A 19,047-nucleotide genomic window follows, 5' to 3' on the forward strand; every position below is an offset into this window, starting at 1 on the left:
ATGGTTTTTACTGAAAAGTTTAACAGTTGCTGCACAGTGGAGCAGTTGGTAGAGCTGTTGCCTTGCAGCAAGAAGGTCCTGGGTTCGATTCCCGGTCGGGGATCTTTCTGCATGGAGTTTGCATGTTCTCCCTGTGCATGGTGGGTTCTCTCCGGGTTCTCCGGCTTCCTCCCACAGTCCAAAAACATGACTGTCAGGTTAATTGGTTTCTCTAAATTCTCCCTAGGTGTGAGTGTGCGTGTGAATAGTTGTTTGTCTTGTATGTCTCTGTGTTGCCCTGCGACAGACTGGCGACCTGTCCAGGGTGAACCCCGCCTCTCGCCCGGGACGCAACTGGAGAGGAACCAGCAACCCTCCCGACCCCATTAGGGAAGAAGGGTGTTCAGATAATGGATGGATGGATGGATGGAAGTTTAACAGTTTCTGTGGTCATTAGTTAGGGCATTCTACGAACAGATTTCAATCGATACAGAATATTTTTACAAATATCTAAAGTGCTGAACTTTTAAATAAAGTGTTGGTTCCTTGAGCAGCTTTATTGTTTTTTCAGTTTCAATAGTTTTCAGTTATTACCAGAGAAAGTGTTTAAAAAAAAGGTTAATCTGTCAATTAAACTGGTGAAAAGTTTAAAAATATTCCAATAATGGTTTTAGTTTTCTGGAGGGAACATTTGTCAGCTCCCTCCAGTTTATTTTACATAAACTAGATTGGTGTTTCCCATGTTAGCATTCTGACAGAGCAGTTAAGTTTGTGTTTATTTACCACTTGTCCCTTAAATATATTTATTAAATTTTTTCTACATTGGTCATAATGCTTTAATTTAAACATTTCTGTTATAACTTGCACAATTTTCACTATTCTTGGTGTTTGTGGTAGCATTAAGTTGCCGTCTATATCCATGAGTAAGTTTCAGTTAAAGCTAACGTTTAAACCACTTGCTATAGTTTAATAAATTAAATAAAAGCTGCTTTGAGCACAGAATGTTGTTCTACTTGTTATAAAGCCGGGTTATAAAGTGTTGTGCTGTGATATCAGGGATAATAAATAGACGAATTTGAATAATTCTTGCAGTTCCTGCATTTGAAAGCTGCACAAAATCATTCCATTCACTTTCATTGAAATATTAGATGTTTTGTATTAACAGTGCATTTGTTGCAGGTTTCAGTATCAAGTCTTATGAGTTTGGGTATTCAGTTTCCTCCATTCTGGACTCTGAGGTTAGCAAAAGGAAAGCCAACTTGTAAAATCTATGATTAGGGAATATTTATAAGACTCGCAATGCAAGGGGGGAAAAAAAACAGATCTATAAAATAACAACCAGCTGAATCGTTCCACCTCTACGCTCTACGGCTGATTAAAAAATAGTGGCTGCTGCTATATGAGGACTAAAGTTGAAGAAAGTGAAATTCAGGCCACGAACTCGGCAGAGTTGGATTTTAGCACATTTACGTCGGCTTTCTCTCTCCTCCAGCCGAGCTGAAATGTGAGGTCACTGCACCGCCCGTGGTCCGGCGCAGACCTGCAGCCCGGCTCCCCCCTGAGAGGCGCTGACCCGTTTACTGCTGCACATGGGGAGAAAACGACCCTTTACATCACACACACACACACACACACCCCCACACACACACACACACACACGCACACACACACAAACAGCTGGGCTCTCCTCCAGCATGCAAAAAATAAGAAATTCAAGCTTGTTACTCAATGTGTTGTAAGCACATTGCATCCCAAACAACAAGTACAACCCAGTAATTGGGTCATTTTTCAAATGGAAAAGATGATCCAGGGCTCTAGTATGCTAATTTCTCGCTTTTTCATTATAGATTAAATATTTTCAGTGTAATGTTTTCCAACTTAACAACATAACCTTATGTAACATAGGAGATGTTTCCAGCTGAGCCGACAACACTCTGCATCTGTTGCACTCACATTTTCTCTACTCCAGAGGCCACATGCACACATGAACTGAGTGGATTAGCAAAGATTTTCCATAAGTACTGCAGCCTATATCTTCATAAGAAGCCATAATCATAATGCAGCCATGGTAAACAAAATAATAAACCACTAGTTCACCTGTCAAACCTTTTTATTTGGTGCTGTAGGGTGGCAGATTCTGTTAATTTTTGAAACTTTTTTGACAGTGTGAAGAAATATGCATGTTAGATATAAACAAATCAACCTGCCGAGACACTTTCAGGGAAAAGTGCGGAAAGTTTGGCATTTTTTCACCATAAAAGATAATGACATTCCATGCCATTATGTTTCTGGATCATTGTTATTTGAGATTTTTAAATAAAACTCTCAAAATCAACAGATTACTTTCTACTGATTTTAAACATTAGTTGCAACATCAGCAGGAACAAAAACTTCAGAACAGCTTCAGTGAAACTTTTGGTGATTTTTCTCCCAAGAGGTTCAACTTTTTAATATTTAGTTGTTTTTGAATATGTCACAATCTGCACAGTATTGTACAGAGAAAGGGAACAAAAACTACACATACAAACATTTACGCATATTTAGATATCTCAAGATTTTCAAGGTGTTAGCTGAAGTATATGGTATGATGTCCCAACCCTAATCTAAACTATAAAATTATTCAATCTGCCTCAAAATCTCCCACTTTCATAACCAACAGAGGATTTAAACTACGGTGTTCCGCAAGGCTCAGTTTTAGGTCCTGTACGTTTTTAGTTTTCACATAAAACTGTTTCTGCTCAAAGTTTAGATGAAGACCTTAAATTGATGTAATTTATAAAATAACTGATCTTAAGCTCTCAAACCAGAAAAGTTTAAGATCTTTTCTCAAAATCTGTGAGTTTGGGAGGAAAAACCAACACTAATCAAACAAATAATCAGCCTGTCCACATTACCCCATTAGTTAACAGGGACTGTAGTTTATATTGTTCTGTTTCACACAAAAGGTTTTGGGAGAAAACAAATAATATATCCATGCTTTCAACGAGCTGCGTGAGCCATTAGATGTTTTAACTCTCGTCAAGAAAATTTACCAAAGATTTAAAACTTTCTTTTTTATTACTGAGAAAAATGAATTGGAGTAATTAAGCCTTGGTGACCCTTAAGCTTTTTGAAATTAATGGAGCAGAGAAAACAACCCAACATTTTCATGTAATTGCTTAACCTGTAGAAAAATGGAACTTCATACACGCATTCGATCTTTGCCGTTTTGTCAGCTGTCATGCTGTTGCAGCAGTTATGTGGTGTTCGTGCTCCAGGCTACACCCTGCATATGCGTTTATCTGATTAATGAGGAGACAAGGTAGCCAGGGAGGCCGTGTGTTTGGGGACGTTGATATAGTGCAGCCATTTACCCCCCACCACCAACTTCTAATGGACATGCCTTTGCTCAGCTCTCTCCTTCAATGCATGACGGGAAAATTAACAGAGAACAGATGGATTTGGTTCTGGACCTTATGTACTTCTATTGTTGTTGATGTTTTACAGCAAGAATAATTATGCCAGCTCATTTTACGTTCTTCTTCTAAACACTTTTCTAACCTAAATGAGTCTTATAAAATCTGATAATCAGTATTTAAATGGCCACCAGGAGGAGCCCCTTTTTAAGCCACCTTGGCCTTTTTACGCATCACCTGTTCCAGTGGACCATGTCTTGTGATGATGTGTGCTTAATTAGCTGGAGCCATAAAGTGGCAGCTGCAATATTGATTAAACTAGGACAGAGCTCAAACTGCCTCCTGTATTTCACACAGACCCCTCCAAGCAAAAATCTATAAATGCTCTGCAAGTCTTGGTGTGTTTTGTAAAATTCTACACAGAATGAGGGACCCAAGCTGACCCACCTTGGCAAAGTTATATATATATATGTTTTGTTGTTGGAGATAACCAGGAAGTGTCATGCTGTGTTTTACTAGGAGTGCAAATAAAGCCACAAGTGATGAATCTTCAAATGTGACCCACTATGCTTCTATGCACTACAAAACATGTTTGTTACATTTTTTGCATAAAATCAGCCCAAGATAGACAGACTTTAGTCTGTTCAGTTCTGCCAATTTTGAGTCTCTTTCCGATTTAGCTTTTTAAGGGCCTCTTATCACTTTAAATCCAGTATAAATCCACCTGGCACGCCCAAATCAACTTCTACTCACGCAATCATACAACCATACACCTTTGAAAAGCAGAAGTGGAGCCTCCTGTACAACCAACAAGAACCTGGATGGTAAGCTAACAACAAAACCTTTGTCTTTTCCAGCAGCCGTTGTACCATCAATGGTTAGACCAGCTGACCAAACATGCTGGAACTCCAATGGCCAGTGATGTTTACCAGACACCAAAAAATAATAACTTCTTGCCAAAAAAAAAAAAAAACACAGCTGAGTGTTTTCCTAAATCCTTATTCTGTTTTTTTAGAACCAGTAGAAACCCAAATGGAAACACAAAAACAAACAAAATATGAATTTTACACAATACATCCCCTTTAAATCTTAAGCATGTAGCAAATGAAACACAAAAATGAAAAGAAAAAAAGATTTGGAGAAATACAAGACTTAAGTTCAATTAAGATTCAACCTTAAACAGGCAGTTCTTGCTGAAAAACTCTTCAATGCTGAAAATAAAACTATTTTGTAAAAACAAAAAAAGTTCTTCCATAGCAATATAAAAGAAAACACTTGACAGTTATTATTGGCAATTACCAGTTAAGCAGTTGAAAACACGAGTATGGTTCTTTATGTTTTTTCATACAGAACCAGGTTGATCTGGATCACGGAACTGCTTAAGCGTGTGGGTGTGTGTGTGTGTGCGTGTGTGTGTGCGTGTGTGCGTGTGTGTGTGTGTGTGTGTGTGTTGCCATTTGAGAAAAGTTTTGCCCATGCTGCACATCAATCAGTCAGGAAACAAACATCAGTTTCTGTGTTTCTTTACGTCCGGCATATGGTGAAGTGATGACAGCAGTCGACTCAAGGGTGAGCAGGAAAGAAATAGGTTGGGGGATTGACTCGTGTGTGCGTGTGTGTTCGGGCGCGTGTGTGTGTGTAGACACAGTGTGGAGAGAGGCAGAACAATGAGACGAAGAAGATGCTATTGGAAATAACAAAAGGGAAAAGAGAAGTAATATGGGTGTAACAGAGAGGCAGGAGGGGAGGAAGAGGAAGCAGGGATGAATAAATCAATAGCGCATGGTTGTGGAATGGAGGGCCGCTCGCTGTCGGTGTGTGATTGACGCCTCGGCTGGTAGGGGGTGTTGCTGGGATGATGCTCATCCTCTCTCCTGGTGTTCCTGACATCTCTCTGCACCTCCTACTTCCTGCTCTTACACCAGCAAACCCCGCTCCACCAGATGCGCCTCTCAACCCCTCAAGCCATAAATTGTTGCCGAGTTTTTTTCTCTAATGGTTCCTATATCTTTTTAATGAACTCATCTATACACAAAGACATTTCCTTGTATCAAGAAACATCTTAAGCCATTTTAGTTTCATGCATAAAAAGAGTTAAAATAAATTTTATTCTTTGTTTAAACAGGGCTGCACAGTGGTGCAGTTGCTAGAGCTGTTGCCTTGCAGCAAGAAGGTCCTGGGTTCGATTCCCGGCCCGGGGTCTTTCTGCATGGAGTTTGCATGTTCTCCCTGTGCATGGTGGGTTCTCTCCGGGTTCTCCGGCTTTCTCCCACAGTCCAAAAACATGACTGTCAGGTTAATTGGTCTCTCTAAATTCTCCCTAGGTGTGAGTGTGTGTGTGAATGGTTGTGTGTCCTGTGTGTCTCTGTGTTGCCCTGCGACAGACTGGTGACCTGGAGATTGGAACCAGCAACCCTCCCGACCCCATTAGGGACTAGGGTGACCAGAAAATGGATGGATGTTTAAACATGAATTTTCTTTCTGTGCTTCAACAGCTTGGACTTTTTGAGTTGAGTGATTTATAATTAAGGGTTTTTTTTTTTGGGTTTTTTTATTTTAGCACCAGAAGTGGCTTTCACAGTAAACCAGCTATTAGGCTAAGAGGTGTTGCTCTATCCAGAGCAGAAATGGAAAAAAGTAGAGTTGATTCAACATGTAATTTGGAGAGGGACTAATAGTCTCAATTAGAGACGAAAAGGTGCAGAAATAGGAGGGAAAAGTAAAGTCTGAGAAATGTAAAGTGTAAAAGGAAATCAGTCAGGGAGGAAATTGACTTGGCTGCCCAGGGAGACATCCGACTGTAACTTCCTTCGGGTCAGTTTCACAAAAGTTGGCGTTTAGTCTGAGTTCATGAAAAGAGCGGCGCTTGTGACAGAACACAAATTCAGTCCACACAGTTTCGCATTTCGCCACGAGATTCCCTTTAGTGATAACAGCCACACTCACAGTTCACCCACTGACTTGCTGCTTATTTGTGGAGCTGCCATTCAGAACCGTGACTCACAACTGCTGGGAAATAGTGTTGAATAATGTCATGCAAAAATATCGCCGGTCAAATTAGGAACAGAGCAACAAAAAATGTATTTTAAAATCAAGAAAAACGCTCGATTCTTAATAACTTAATCACTTAATCATTATCTAAAATTTTATATGTCCATTTAACTCAGTACACATTGAGTAGTTATGCTACGTTTCATATATTTTATATGTTAAAATAATATCTTTCTTTTAATAAATGGTCTGTACTGTGCACCATGTTTACAGATTTTTCTTTGGAACGTAACTCAAAATTAGTCATGGAAAATATGCAGATTGGTGGATTTTTCTTCAATATTTGAAAGAAAAGGCAACTTGTGAAGCTGAAATGTAAAGAGGATAATAAGATAAAGATCAATTTGAGCCACTTTTTAGATTTTGGTTTGCAACAGATTTTGAAAACTATGTGTCATTTTCCTTCCTTGCCACGATTGTGCACTATTTTTTTGTTTATCTATCATAAAGTCCTAATTAAATCCAACTTCGGTGTGTGAAATGTGACATAGTGTCAAACTCGAGGCCCGGGGGCCAAATCTGGCCCATCATAGCTTTTTTTGTGGCCCTTTAGACTCCAAATTATATAAATAAGTTCCTCCAGCTTTTCAAAAATCTGCAAAATTCACTCCAAATCACATTTTTTTTCTGATTTTTACTCAGCCGTAAGTTTGTGATTTTGATTGTAAAAGAAAAATCTATCACAAGATCCTGGATGGACTGATCAGTGTGAAAATATGTTCAATATTTTTAAAAACACTTATTGAATGCTATTGAACAGCTATTTGTTAATATTTTCATGTGTTTTATTAGTAAATTTTGGCACAACCGGCTCTTTAAGGACATTTGGATTTTTGATATGGCCCAAAAAGAAAACTTGTTGGACATCACTGGTGTAAGGGACAGAGTAAAGCAACTACGTGTAGGGAGTATTTCAACAAATATGCAGAAAACTAAATGCAAATAGAGCAGCAAAGGCACATTCAGTAGAGATATTGTGTAACCAAGCAGGCAGTGAAGCAGATTCAGGATCATCAATGTGGATCGATTGGTTTCTCCTCATTAGCACTATCACACGATCCTATCACAGTTCTCCTGGTTGGCGAGCAATAATTTCTAAGCAGTGACTTGGTTTACAGTCAAAGAGCAACGCAACACTTTTTTTTTTCTACTCCTGTCTGACGTGGCGAGTCAAAGTAATTACTTTTTTCTGCCCCGGTGAAGTGTTTTACCTGTAGTTTTCTCAGGTCCACAGCTAGAACAGCCTTTCTAATCAGAAACTCTCCTTCCGTGTGGCTTTATGCAGAGATAATGAGTTAATCATGGGGATAGGAAAACAGAGGGGGATTGCTAATTACGGAGTTAATGCCGTGGAAAGAAACCGTGGATCAGAAATTGAACAGCAGCCTCCCTCAGGTGAGAACGTGTTGATGGTGTGCACATCTGCACCTGCCCGTCCATGTGGACAAACACGTGTGAGAGTCAGGAAGAGTTTTAATACACACATGCAAAACCACGTGGGCAAGCAGCGTGGCACGTGTGCCAAGAATATGAACATTTAGCCTCTCTGGGAAGTTAAGACTCATTATGAAGCAGATGCCTCACAGGCCCTCATAAGCAGCGCTTAATAGGTCTTACAAAAACTCATCAAGGGGTCTCCGTGCTCCCACACAGGCGCACACTTGGAGTTGGCAGTTGGTTCACCTTATTACACACAGAAGATTCTCATCTTCACAATCGGAGGCAAAAATAAATCGGGGGGATTGTTTGAAAGATGCGACAAAATGCAAAATGAGAACAACAAAGAAGAAAGCTGGATTCCTACAAGGAGGAGTTCACTGCAAGTACAAGTGCAGCTCCGAAAAGTACACTGTTAGACTTTTTATTGTAATTTTACAGTACCTTACTGGCAACACTGTTGCCAGTAAGGTACTGTAGAATGGTAATTACAGTAACTTACTGGCAACAGTGTTGCCAGTAAGTTGCCAGCAAGGTACTGTAATTACCATTCTACAGTACCTTACTGGCAACAGTGTTGCCAGTAAGGTACTGTAATCACCATTCTACAGTAACTTACTGGCAACTTACTGGCAACAGTGTTGCCAGTAAGTTACTGTAATCACCATTCTACAGTAACTTACTGGCAACTTACTGGCAACAGTGTTGCCAGTAAGTTGCCAGCAAGGTACTGTAATTACCATTCTACAGTAACTTACAGGCAACAGTGTTGCCAGTAAGTTACTGTAATCACCATTCTACAGTAACTTACTGGCAACTTACTGGCATACAGTGTTGCCAGTAAGTTACTGTAATCACCATTCTACAGTAACTTACTGGCAACTTACTGGCAACAGTGTTGCCAGTAGGTTACTGTAATTACCATTCCACAGTACCTTTACTGTTATGATATTTCACAGTTAATTTTTACTGTGAGTGTGATTTGCAGTTATAACTGCTTTACTGTAAATGTAGTTTATAGCATAAAACTGTAAATGTATTTTATAGTAAAGCTGGTCTACTGTAAACTTGTTTCACAACATAATGTCAGTTTTACTGTAAATTAAAGTTTACATTTTTTAATACAAGAATATTTTACCATAAACCGAAAAGTTTCACAAAAGAAATTTTAGTCCAAGTACTGTGAATAAAAACAGGTATTTATTTTCAGCAGATTTGTTGAAATAAAATCCATTTATATATTCGCAATGTCATAAAGAACAATGTCACAATATAATATAATGTGCTATAAAACAACAAAACCATAGAACACACTACAGGTCATGTCAATATTTTTATGGCACATGTATGTAGCAACATGAACATGTGTGCATCAAGTACCAGCCATAAACTATTAAAGACTGACTTTTAAAAAATATATAGAATATACTTCATTTAAAAAACCAGCAGAGGCTGCATTGTCAGAAAGCAGTTAACAGTAGCTTAAATGTGCTCTGTTACACAATACATCACAGTAACAGTGCAAGTGCGATAATGTACTATATGGTAGGCATTCATATCAATAAATATTGTTATATCAGATGCATTTCCTACATTAGAAGAACTTTTATTCCATTTGTCAAACAAAATCAGTGAGATCCATCTTGTGGAAGCTGAACTGTAAAGAATAAGACAGACGATGTGGGAGGTCATGAGATGGTCAGGAAGTTATCTACATTTTCAAATCAACAGGAAGGCTGACAAATTAAACTGAAGTGACAATGTCCAAATGCATAAAATCATTGGCATAAAGCAGCATTAAGTTGATAATTTCTTTAAAAAAAAAAAATCAATTACACTGAAGTGATAATAGAAGCTGCATAAAGAATGAGCAGGACTGGCTTCACTTCAGGTTTTTGGATTGTTTATGGCAAAAGCAGTCAGTCAGTCTTCACTAATTCAAACGATTGCGTACTGTATTGAGACCCTGCAAATGTCCCCAAGGAGACGATGAAGTACAACATGTCATAACAATCTTTTCAGTCATTTTGTTGGTGCTGACGGATTACTGCAAAGGTGTGCCTAATAAACTGAAAACTGCATAATATAAAAAAAAACACCTCAATTAAACGACTACACACTTATACATTTCTGTGATTTAGTAAGAGATGCAGCGACATCCACTTTTTACCACGGACACAGAAAAGATGCAGGCTACTCTAAAGGGCTATTGTGTAGGAATCACATGCCATTTATAAATAATCATTAAAATCATATTAAAAAGCCTAAAGTAAAGTCAGAACATGCAAGATAGGAGGAAAAGACAATAAAATAATAAACATTTGGTAAAATGCTTACCTAGTTGGAAGTCCTCCATTCAAATTCAGCGAGTCGTTGGAGGAAGGTGTTGATCCGGGAGTTGACACTGACTACTTTCCTCTTGACAAGACTTCCCGTCTTGCAGTTTGTACTGACTTTGGCTGTGCATTTGGTATCAACATCTGGATTGATCCTCACAAAGAATCTTTTAACAGAAATAAAATATATTAATTGTATTTTTTAAAATGAAGACATACAATACAGCAATCAGCTATGGATCTTCATCATCAGTCAAACTGTCATTAAATTTAATTCATAAATGGCTTGGTGTAGAGTACTTACAGTTGTATCATCTCCAGCGTGGTGGATGCTGACTCCTGATACTCCAGATTGAAGTCATAATATGACCCAAAAAAGACAGCAAGGACGCTGGCAAAGTCATGTAGTTGCTCAGGTTCGAAAAATACCTTCTTCTCCATACTGACCATCCACCAGGTTGCAGACATCAAGCTATTTCCTAAAATAGACAAACCCTTGTCAAGCTAATGCTAGTGAGTAAAAGTACAGACTACCATAACTATTACATACATTGCTACAAAAAATTATAGTGATAGAAAATATTCCTCTTACCAAGCATGATTACCCTTGGTGTTGTAGGTAAGGTCATTTCCATCTCAACAGACATCTTGGTGGAAGATACCTTTGAAACATAAAAGGAAAACTCTTAAATATGAATTACTGGTAGTAATTTATATTTAAAGGGCCAGTTCACCCAGATTATAACAGGTTTTTGAGAACCTCACCCCGGAGACTAGACTAGACTTTACCCCTACATTTTGCTACCACTCTGAAACAGCAGATGTGAATGGCAGTTTGTGAGGCTAAATGCATTTTTGAAAGCATTACATTCCACAAATACAGTATCTGAATGGCTAAGTACAATATGGGTTAACAAAATGTTTGTAATTTGGGTGAATTGATCCCTTTAACAAATTAATTGAACAATTCTGATTTAAGATGTGTGTTTTAAGTTAAGAGTCGATATAAAATTACATCAACCAAGATGAAGATTGAGTCCTCGTTTTCTTCTAAATGTTTTATTTTTCTCTGACGGAAGTAGGACATTGCTCTATTCCACAACAAAACTGATAATTAGCTGTGTGTTGATGTTTCTTCACATGAGTACAAAATTCTCTAAATTCTGAAGTACAAATGCTGCAGAATTTACACCTGTACATAGTTGCACCTGTTAGTACTGACTTAACTTTAAATTTGTAAGAGCATGGTTTAAACAGGTGAACAGTCCTTATATGGAACCAGGGTTGGAAATTAACTTTTTTGTCCACCTGCCACTGTGGCTGAACCAACTCAAAAAATAACAGAAACCACTTGAATGTTTTCCACCTTTGTCCTCATTTACAGACTCTTATACACTATGTTGGAGATGTAATGGTACTTTAGCAGGCTAACTAGCTGTAGCAAGCTCAAAGTTATAGATTAGGTTAGCTGCTCCTCTACATTTCCAGATTATTTTGTGGCTTCAAATATGTTTGAAGAGCTGTCTCTTTACCTGTTGTCTTGTCTTTTCAAGAGTTGAAACTATGTTAGCACTCAGCAGGACAGAACTGCACAGCCACTTGGAGGGAAAAAGCTTGGGAGTTAAAAAAAGTCATCTGACAAAAAGAAAAAAAAGAACAACGTTAGAATTCATCCTTGTTGACCTAGCTAATCTGCACTCTTAACATTTGCAAGGTCATGGTTTAAACAAATGAACAGTTAGATGTATTTTTAAAAAAGGGGGGGGGATCAATTATCAGTTAACGTTATATTGTTCGACAAAGGATGTAACAACAATGCTAACAGACACTCAGCACTGAGCTTATCTCAACCCAAAGCTAGTCGCCGAGGAAGATTTAGCGGCAAAAGCCAAGCTAAAACCTTCGGTAAAATTAGCACCTTAGCTAACGTTAATTCGAACCAGCTCAAAAATAACACCATCATATTTTTCTATCTTTCACCTCATGCTAAGTTATAGCATTATAGCATGATGCTATAAGTTACGTTAGCTCCATCTAAAATATACATTGGCTTCAAACAGTTTTCTAAGTGTTTTTTTACCTGTCTTGAAGAGCTGAAGCAGTGTGAGCCCACAGCGACAGAGCTGCACTTGCACTTGGACGGAAAAAGCTTCGAGTTTAAAACAAACGTCATCAGAAAACGTTGGAAGCGGCCACCCTTGATGACGTAGCTAGATAAACTGCATATTAATGTTAGCTAGGATGTGAAAAAAACAAAAATACATGCTCTCTTTCTGCCTTAAAATATGTTAACCACTAAAGTAGTAAAAATAAAGAAAAAGAGAACCACGATGAAACATCTATGATGACCGTTGGAAATCAAATAGAATTCTTACATGGCCGCAAAAGACATTATTAGTACAGTACCACTACTGTACTGTACTTACACAGTTGTAATTTACTGTGTAAACAGTAAATTACAACTTCAAAACATACAGTAAGTTACTGTAATGCTATGTACTATACCCATAATGCAATGCAAATTACAGTAACTAATTGTAAAGATGTTTTATGTTAGTTTACTGGGCCTTTTTCTGTATTTAGCTGTAAAAAATACAGTAAAGGCTAACAGTGCAAGATATTATAAATACAGTACCACTACTGCAATGTGTAAACAGTAAATTACTGCAACTTCAAAACATACAGTAAGTTACTGTAATACTATGTCCTTTACCCATAATGCAATGCAAATTACAGTAACTAATTGTAAAGATGTTTTATGTTAGTTTTACTGGGCATTTTGCGGTATTTAGCTGTAGAAAATACAGCAAAGGCTAACAGTGTAGAACATTGAGATGAAGTTCAATATTTTTGTCCTTTGTTTCAAAAACTCATATATTATGTAGATTCGTGAAATAAATCTGCATAATATGTAAAAATATTACGCAGGTCTTTATTTCTTGGAATTTTAATGACGATGGCTTACAGATGAAACTGACTCACGAGCAATCCAGCAGACATTCATTAAGGGTTAGCCACAACAAGTCTGGCTTTTTAAAGAGTGAATATCAATGGAAGTTGAGTGGAAGAAAAATCTGTAATAGAACAAGAGTAACCAAGGTCTTTATGAATACTGTACAGCACTTTGGTGCAGTTAATAGCCGTGTGCTTTATAAATGACTAAAGACCATACAAACCTTTGATGGAGACAATATTTCCTGAAGTGTGTTCTACCCAGTGATGGCATAGTTACTTTGAAAAAGTAACTTTAATGGGACTACTGATTACTCCTTGAAAAAGTAACTTAGTTAGATTACTGACTACTTGACTTGGAAAGTAACTAAGTTACACTAAAAGTAACTTTTTAGTTACTTTCAGCAGCTTCTAACAACAACGCTCCGCCTCCTGTGAAAATAACATTGATCTTTGCCAATACTTAATTATCAGCTATTTTATAATGGTAACATCAACAATGTGTCTCCACTTATAAGGTTGAACTGAAGAGGAGATTGTACAAAAAAACTGTATAAAAAATAAAAACGTAAATAATTTGTGTGGTCCTCTGTTGTCTGGAAAACTCTAAGTAGGATTTTAGCCCCCCCTCCTCCTCCAGGTTCTGCGTTACGGCCCTGTGTTTGGTGTCAAAGCGCACAGAGCTCCTCCTGCAGCTCACAACTCAGATGGCTGCACAGATTTGTGACACTTATCGTAATATTAATAATTATAGTGGCGTTAAGTTGCTATTAGAATTATTGGAAACTACGGACACGTTTATTCTTGCCTGTTTATGTTTATTGCGCTGTTCATATTGGTCTCGATGTTTGCAGTTTTCTGGAGCGCAACGCAAAGCTCGACGTCATTCAGAGGTAATACATTAACTTGACATTAACAAAGATACAGCGGGACGGATCATCCGGGAAATGATGGACAAGGAGAGACTGACTAAAACTACCTTAATGACGGACAAATTCTGGGATTTATTATGAGTCTCTGCTTATTTCCAAGCCCAAATGAGCAACTTCACGTTCAAAAACGAGCCCAAAAAGGCGCAACCCGCCGCTCATTAAATTTGGAAGCGACTTTTTAAAAAAAATGAAGCCCAAAGCCGCTTATAATAATCGGACTTGGCGACAGAAACTCAAAATAGTTCCAGTTTTTCCACCAACAAAATGCGCATCTTCCTCCATTGTTTAGATTTCTGTCGCATAGAGACGTCGGTCACTCGACAAGACGAGTAGAGGAAATACGATTAAATAACAAAAGAAGATAGTAACGCAGTAACGCAAAAATGATTTTGATAAGTAACTGTAGTCTGACTACTGGATTTGAAATAGCAACGCGTTAGATTACTAGTTACTGAAAAAAGTGGTCCGACGTCAGTAACGCATTACAAACTAACGCGTTACTGACATCGCTGGTTCTACCACATGGCAAAAACAGTTCAGGAAGAGTTTGAGGAGCACAGCAACCAGTTTCAGGTGGCGTCAGATACTGCAGTATCTGTACAACTAGCCCAGAGATCTGCGACTTTTACAATCCAAAGAGACACTTTTACTCTCGTCCAGCAAAATAAAACACATTTAGAGCAACAAATGTTGTATAATATTTTTATCTACAATAGGAAATGTGATAGTTTTTTTAAAAAAAACATGACTTCCCTTCTGTTTTAAGGTTTTTTAATCCAGATATATTATTCTTACTTTTTTTATTTACCAAAAAGAGGATGGATCCATTTTTTGTGGAATTCTATTATTTGTGGAAAAACTACATAGTTTCTAATCTAATGACCAGAAAAAAAGATGAGATCTAAAATATTACTGGTACTTTTCGCGTCATTCTGTTGTGTTGATTCAGAGCAATTATTCAATGAAGACGCAGAAAATCCACTAAGAGATTTTCGCATTTGTAATTAAATCTCTATTTTTTTAAATTGTTGACTCTTTATCATTTTTAGCCAAAATTATTTAAATAGTCCTTCCCTCAGAGCTTCAGGCATGTTTTAAAACCAAACAAAGGACCAGCATACTACTAAACTACTAGTCATAATGTTATGCCAGGTAAGTATCGAGTTTTTGTATCATTTGCTTGAAAATATATTTTAATTTTGCATTTAATCTAAGTGGAAAGAAACGTGATTAAATGATCAGCAAACAAGTCGATTATTCCTGACCAGAGAAATACATTGACCTCACGCCGAAACCAGATTGTTTCTTTTTTCCTCTTCTAATGTTTCACTCACCACCTGCAGCTGCTGTTAATCATCATCATAAATGCAACATCCTTTCCCTTTGCCTTTTCCGCTCACCAACTCTTAAAGCTACAGTACGTAACTTTACTTTTTTAAATATGCTCTTTTTTTTAGATATTTGTTAAAACTGTGTGATATGAGACAGATAATCTGTGAAAAGATCAATCTCCTCCATTTCCTCCCTGAGCTGCTATTGCCGTCTGAAGACATGCGCCACTCCCGACCAAAAACAGCCAATAAGACCCAGGAGGAGGGGCTTAGCGCTGTCAATCAAAGTCATGAATGCGCTGCTAAATGTGCTAATGTTGGAGAAACAACTTACTGTTGCAGGAAAACTGTTTGTCCATAATGCTAACTGGGCTTAGCATTCATTATCGGCTGAGAGCCAGAGGTATCAAAACTACTAATATTCTCTACTTAAGTGGAAGCACAGATACTTGAATAATTATTCAGGTGAAGGTACAAGTACATGTTAGACTGTTTTACTCAAGTAAAAGTAAAAAAGAACAAGTTTTGAGGTACAGTTTATTCACCTTCAAGAATAAAAAATGACTTGGATAAGTCTAAAATATTTTCTTTTGCACTGTAGTGGAATAGACATTTTACAAAATACTGATCATTTTAATTGCACAAGACAGAGAGAATTTGTTCCTAGTCGTTCCTTGAGCCAACAAATGCAGGGATATTTTAAAATGGATGGGGAATGTTTTGCGTCTCTGAATGTTTTCCTCTGTTGTTTGCAAAGTTAGTCAGGTTAAAGTCTCCATTGATTTTGTTTTTCTCATGCCACAGTGTGTTCTCCTTCTGCTTTGCTTTGGCCGCATCCAACTGAATGGTGAATTACCAAAACCATAACACAGCTTCTGTGCGAGCCGTGGATTTTTTCTATCAATATTTTTTCAGTTCTTTGTGAAAATATGAGGAGTAGAAAATACTCCTTATAAGTACAAATATTTCACTTAAAATGTAGGAAGTTAAAATAAAAAGTCCTCAGAAAGATAAAAGCTCAAGCACTGCAAACACACAAAAAAAAATCCTACCAAATATTTTTGGTGTAGTTTCTACAGCAAATATCTTAGTAAACTTGAAATACAATAAAACTGTAAGTATGTTTTCAGCATGATAGGCTTTTGTAAAGTAAATAATTCCTTAATATTGATGAAAAAGTAGCAGTTCCATTGGCATATAAATTAACTTATAACACGGGAAAAATGTTTGTTTGTAAGTGAAAAAAATCTGCCAATGGAATTAGAACTGGGTTGCTAGGCAACGGCTCGGGGCTTGGCCAGTGTTGCTAGGTAACGACTGTGAAATAAGCAAAATAATCTGCCAGTGGGACTAGTAATTTTTCATCGATATTATGGAATTATTTACTTAAAGCAAGCCTTAAAAGTTACTTAAAAGTTAGTTTTGTCTAATTTCAAGTATATTAAGAAACTAGAGGGAAAAAAACCGGTAAGATTTTGTATTTCTGAAAAGTAGATTTTTCAGATATATGAACAGTAGCGAAGTACTTTTACTGTTTTACTCTACAAATCAGCAGAGAGCAATGAGGTGGGATGAGCAGCACCACACAGGGTTTGATTGACAGCCCTAAGGCCCTCCTCCTGGCTCTGATTGGTTGTTTCCAGTTAGCACTGGGAGAAGGCAAACGGGTTTAATTTGGTTCACAAATTTTCCATGTCAAACCACAAGAAAGTCACACACTGCAGCTTTAACTTAATAAAGCTGAGCAACATCGTCTTCTGCTGCTGATTTGCTCCTTCCTGTGATCCTAAACCCACAGATGGCAGCGAGTCAGACCCATCGCCTCCACTGACAAGGCAGGAGATTGATACGGCGGCAGAGCTGCAGGGCGTGTCCATGTCTGCCCCCCTGTGGCGGGGATCACCCGCATGTCAGCTGCTCTGCCTCCGGTACGTCGTGGCTGCAGATGCTGCTCATTCGGAGGTTAATGTTTTTTTGTGTCAGAGTGCCGGTGAGTGAGGCGAGCCAGCTATCCAATTAGACCAGAACAGATTAGGGGAGCGTTTTACATCGCAAAGCAGGGCAGCCACTAAGTGTTTCTTACTGTGAAAATCCTGTTGTTGTTTTCTGTGGTTGTCCGTCTCTGGCAGGCGTACTGTGAAACCGTGTTCACGGGAGCAGCCTTAGGAGCTTCTGGCAGGATGTCCTGTTTACAAAAAAAAAAAAAAAAGGTAAAAAAATAAATAAATAACCAGAGAGGCACAAACTCATTCGAATGTTTGTGACTCATTCAAACTCATTCACTCAAATTCATGGTCATATTTTCCTCCGATGGTCTGAATGTGTAAAAGTGTGAAAGGTCACTTCCTGATGAGCCCACAGCCAAGAGTTCAAATTCAATTACATCCAAATGCAGCCATTTGCCTTGGAGAAGTTATTTTTATGACTATGTGTCTCCGGGGCAACAGGCTAATGACACTCATCTCACAGTCTGGTGGCATCCAAATCCATTACACTACCTAACCCGTGGCATTACAAATCTGCTTGTCATCATCCAATTTTCTTCCTGTAAATTGCCTTTTCATTCCACGAATAAAACGCTCCACGTTTGTAAAATAAGCTGCGAACGGATTACCAAAGTAATTTTTAATATTCGTGGAGACAATTACACATCATAAAATGTAAAATGGCGTGCTGTGACGATCATCCGTATATGTGGGTGGAGAGAATGTATGTGAAAAATATTCATGGTTTATTTTTATTGTAATTATTTTTATTGGAATGCATTTGTCTGGAATTATAGACAAATGCAAAGCAGGGCAAATGTGAAAGGACAAAAGTTTAAAAATAAAAGTGCAGCATACAAAATATACGACCTCTTTTAACCTGAAATAAAATCTATCAAACTGCTTTCAAAAGTCATCCAATTAGCAATATAATGTGTGGATTGGGTTATAAAATAATATCACAACCTTCAGAGCACATTTTCAAACCCACCAGGCTGGGGAAGTTAGGAGCCAGGATTTAAATCCTGCATTTTATTTTGTTCATTTATTAATCTGTCTTGTCCACTTTGTGCTCCTGCTTTACGGGAGAAACAAAGTCTGAATAGAAACAGATTTTTTTTATCCAGTGCAGCTGTGCATGTGATTTTTTTTTTTTTTTTTTTTTTTTTTTTTTACTTTAAATTCACTAGCAAAAACCTCCCCTCATATCAATGACAGCTGTGCATTTAACTCTAGAAACGTTTTCTTCAGTTTAACAATTTAAAACATATCGGTATTTACAAACCTGATGCAGCAACCAAATTCTCCATTTCACCTCAGATATTGTCTTTCTGCCATTTAAAAGAACCGTTAAATAAGCCCCTTAGCAGTTAGCTGTGCTAATCAGCTAGCGCTTTGTCACATGATCAGTTAGAGTAATTTGATTGGCTGAAATCTGTTCGTCTCGCTCCAGTGCTGATTGTTTTGACTTTATCGCCAGAAGGTCACATTTGAAGTCAAATTTCTGCAGGGGAATTTTTTGCTAATTAAAGTAAAATTATATGTATAACTGTACAGGATTTAAAAAAAATCAGTGTTATAAATTCAATGTCTAACAAAAGTTTGTTTCTACTGAGACTAAATTTCTTTTCCATACATCGCAAATATCA

At 37.7% G+C, this 19,047-nt stretch overlaps 1 protein-coding gene across 3 annotated transcripts in view; it reads right to left on the reverse strand.

Annotated features, from left to right (window-relative positions):
• Positions 1-19,047, reverse strand: part of dntt (deoxynucleotidyltransferase, terminal) — a 133,069-nt gene that overhangs the window by 75,693 nt on the left and 38,329 nt on the right. For all 3 annotated transcript variants that reach the window (XM_044135928.1, XM_044135930.1, XM_044135929.1), the window contains exon 3: positions 17,497-17,598. In XM_044135928.1, coding sequence (XP_043991863.1) covers positions 17,497-17,598 — 102 coding nt within the window. The remainder of the gene's footprint in view (positions 1-17,496; positions 17,599-19,047) is intronic.

The sequence above is a fragment of the Gambusia affinis genome, linkage group LG13, assembly GCF_019740435.1.
Source record: "Gambusia affinis linkage group LG13, SWU_Gaff_1.0, whole genome shotgun sequence".
Lineage (NCBI taxonomy): Eukaryota > Metazoa > Chordata > Actinopteri > Cyprinodontiformes > Poeciliidae > Gambusia > Gambusia affinis.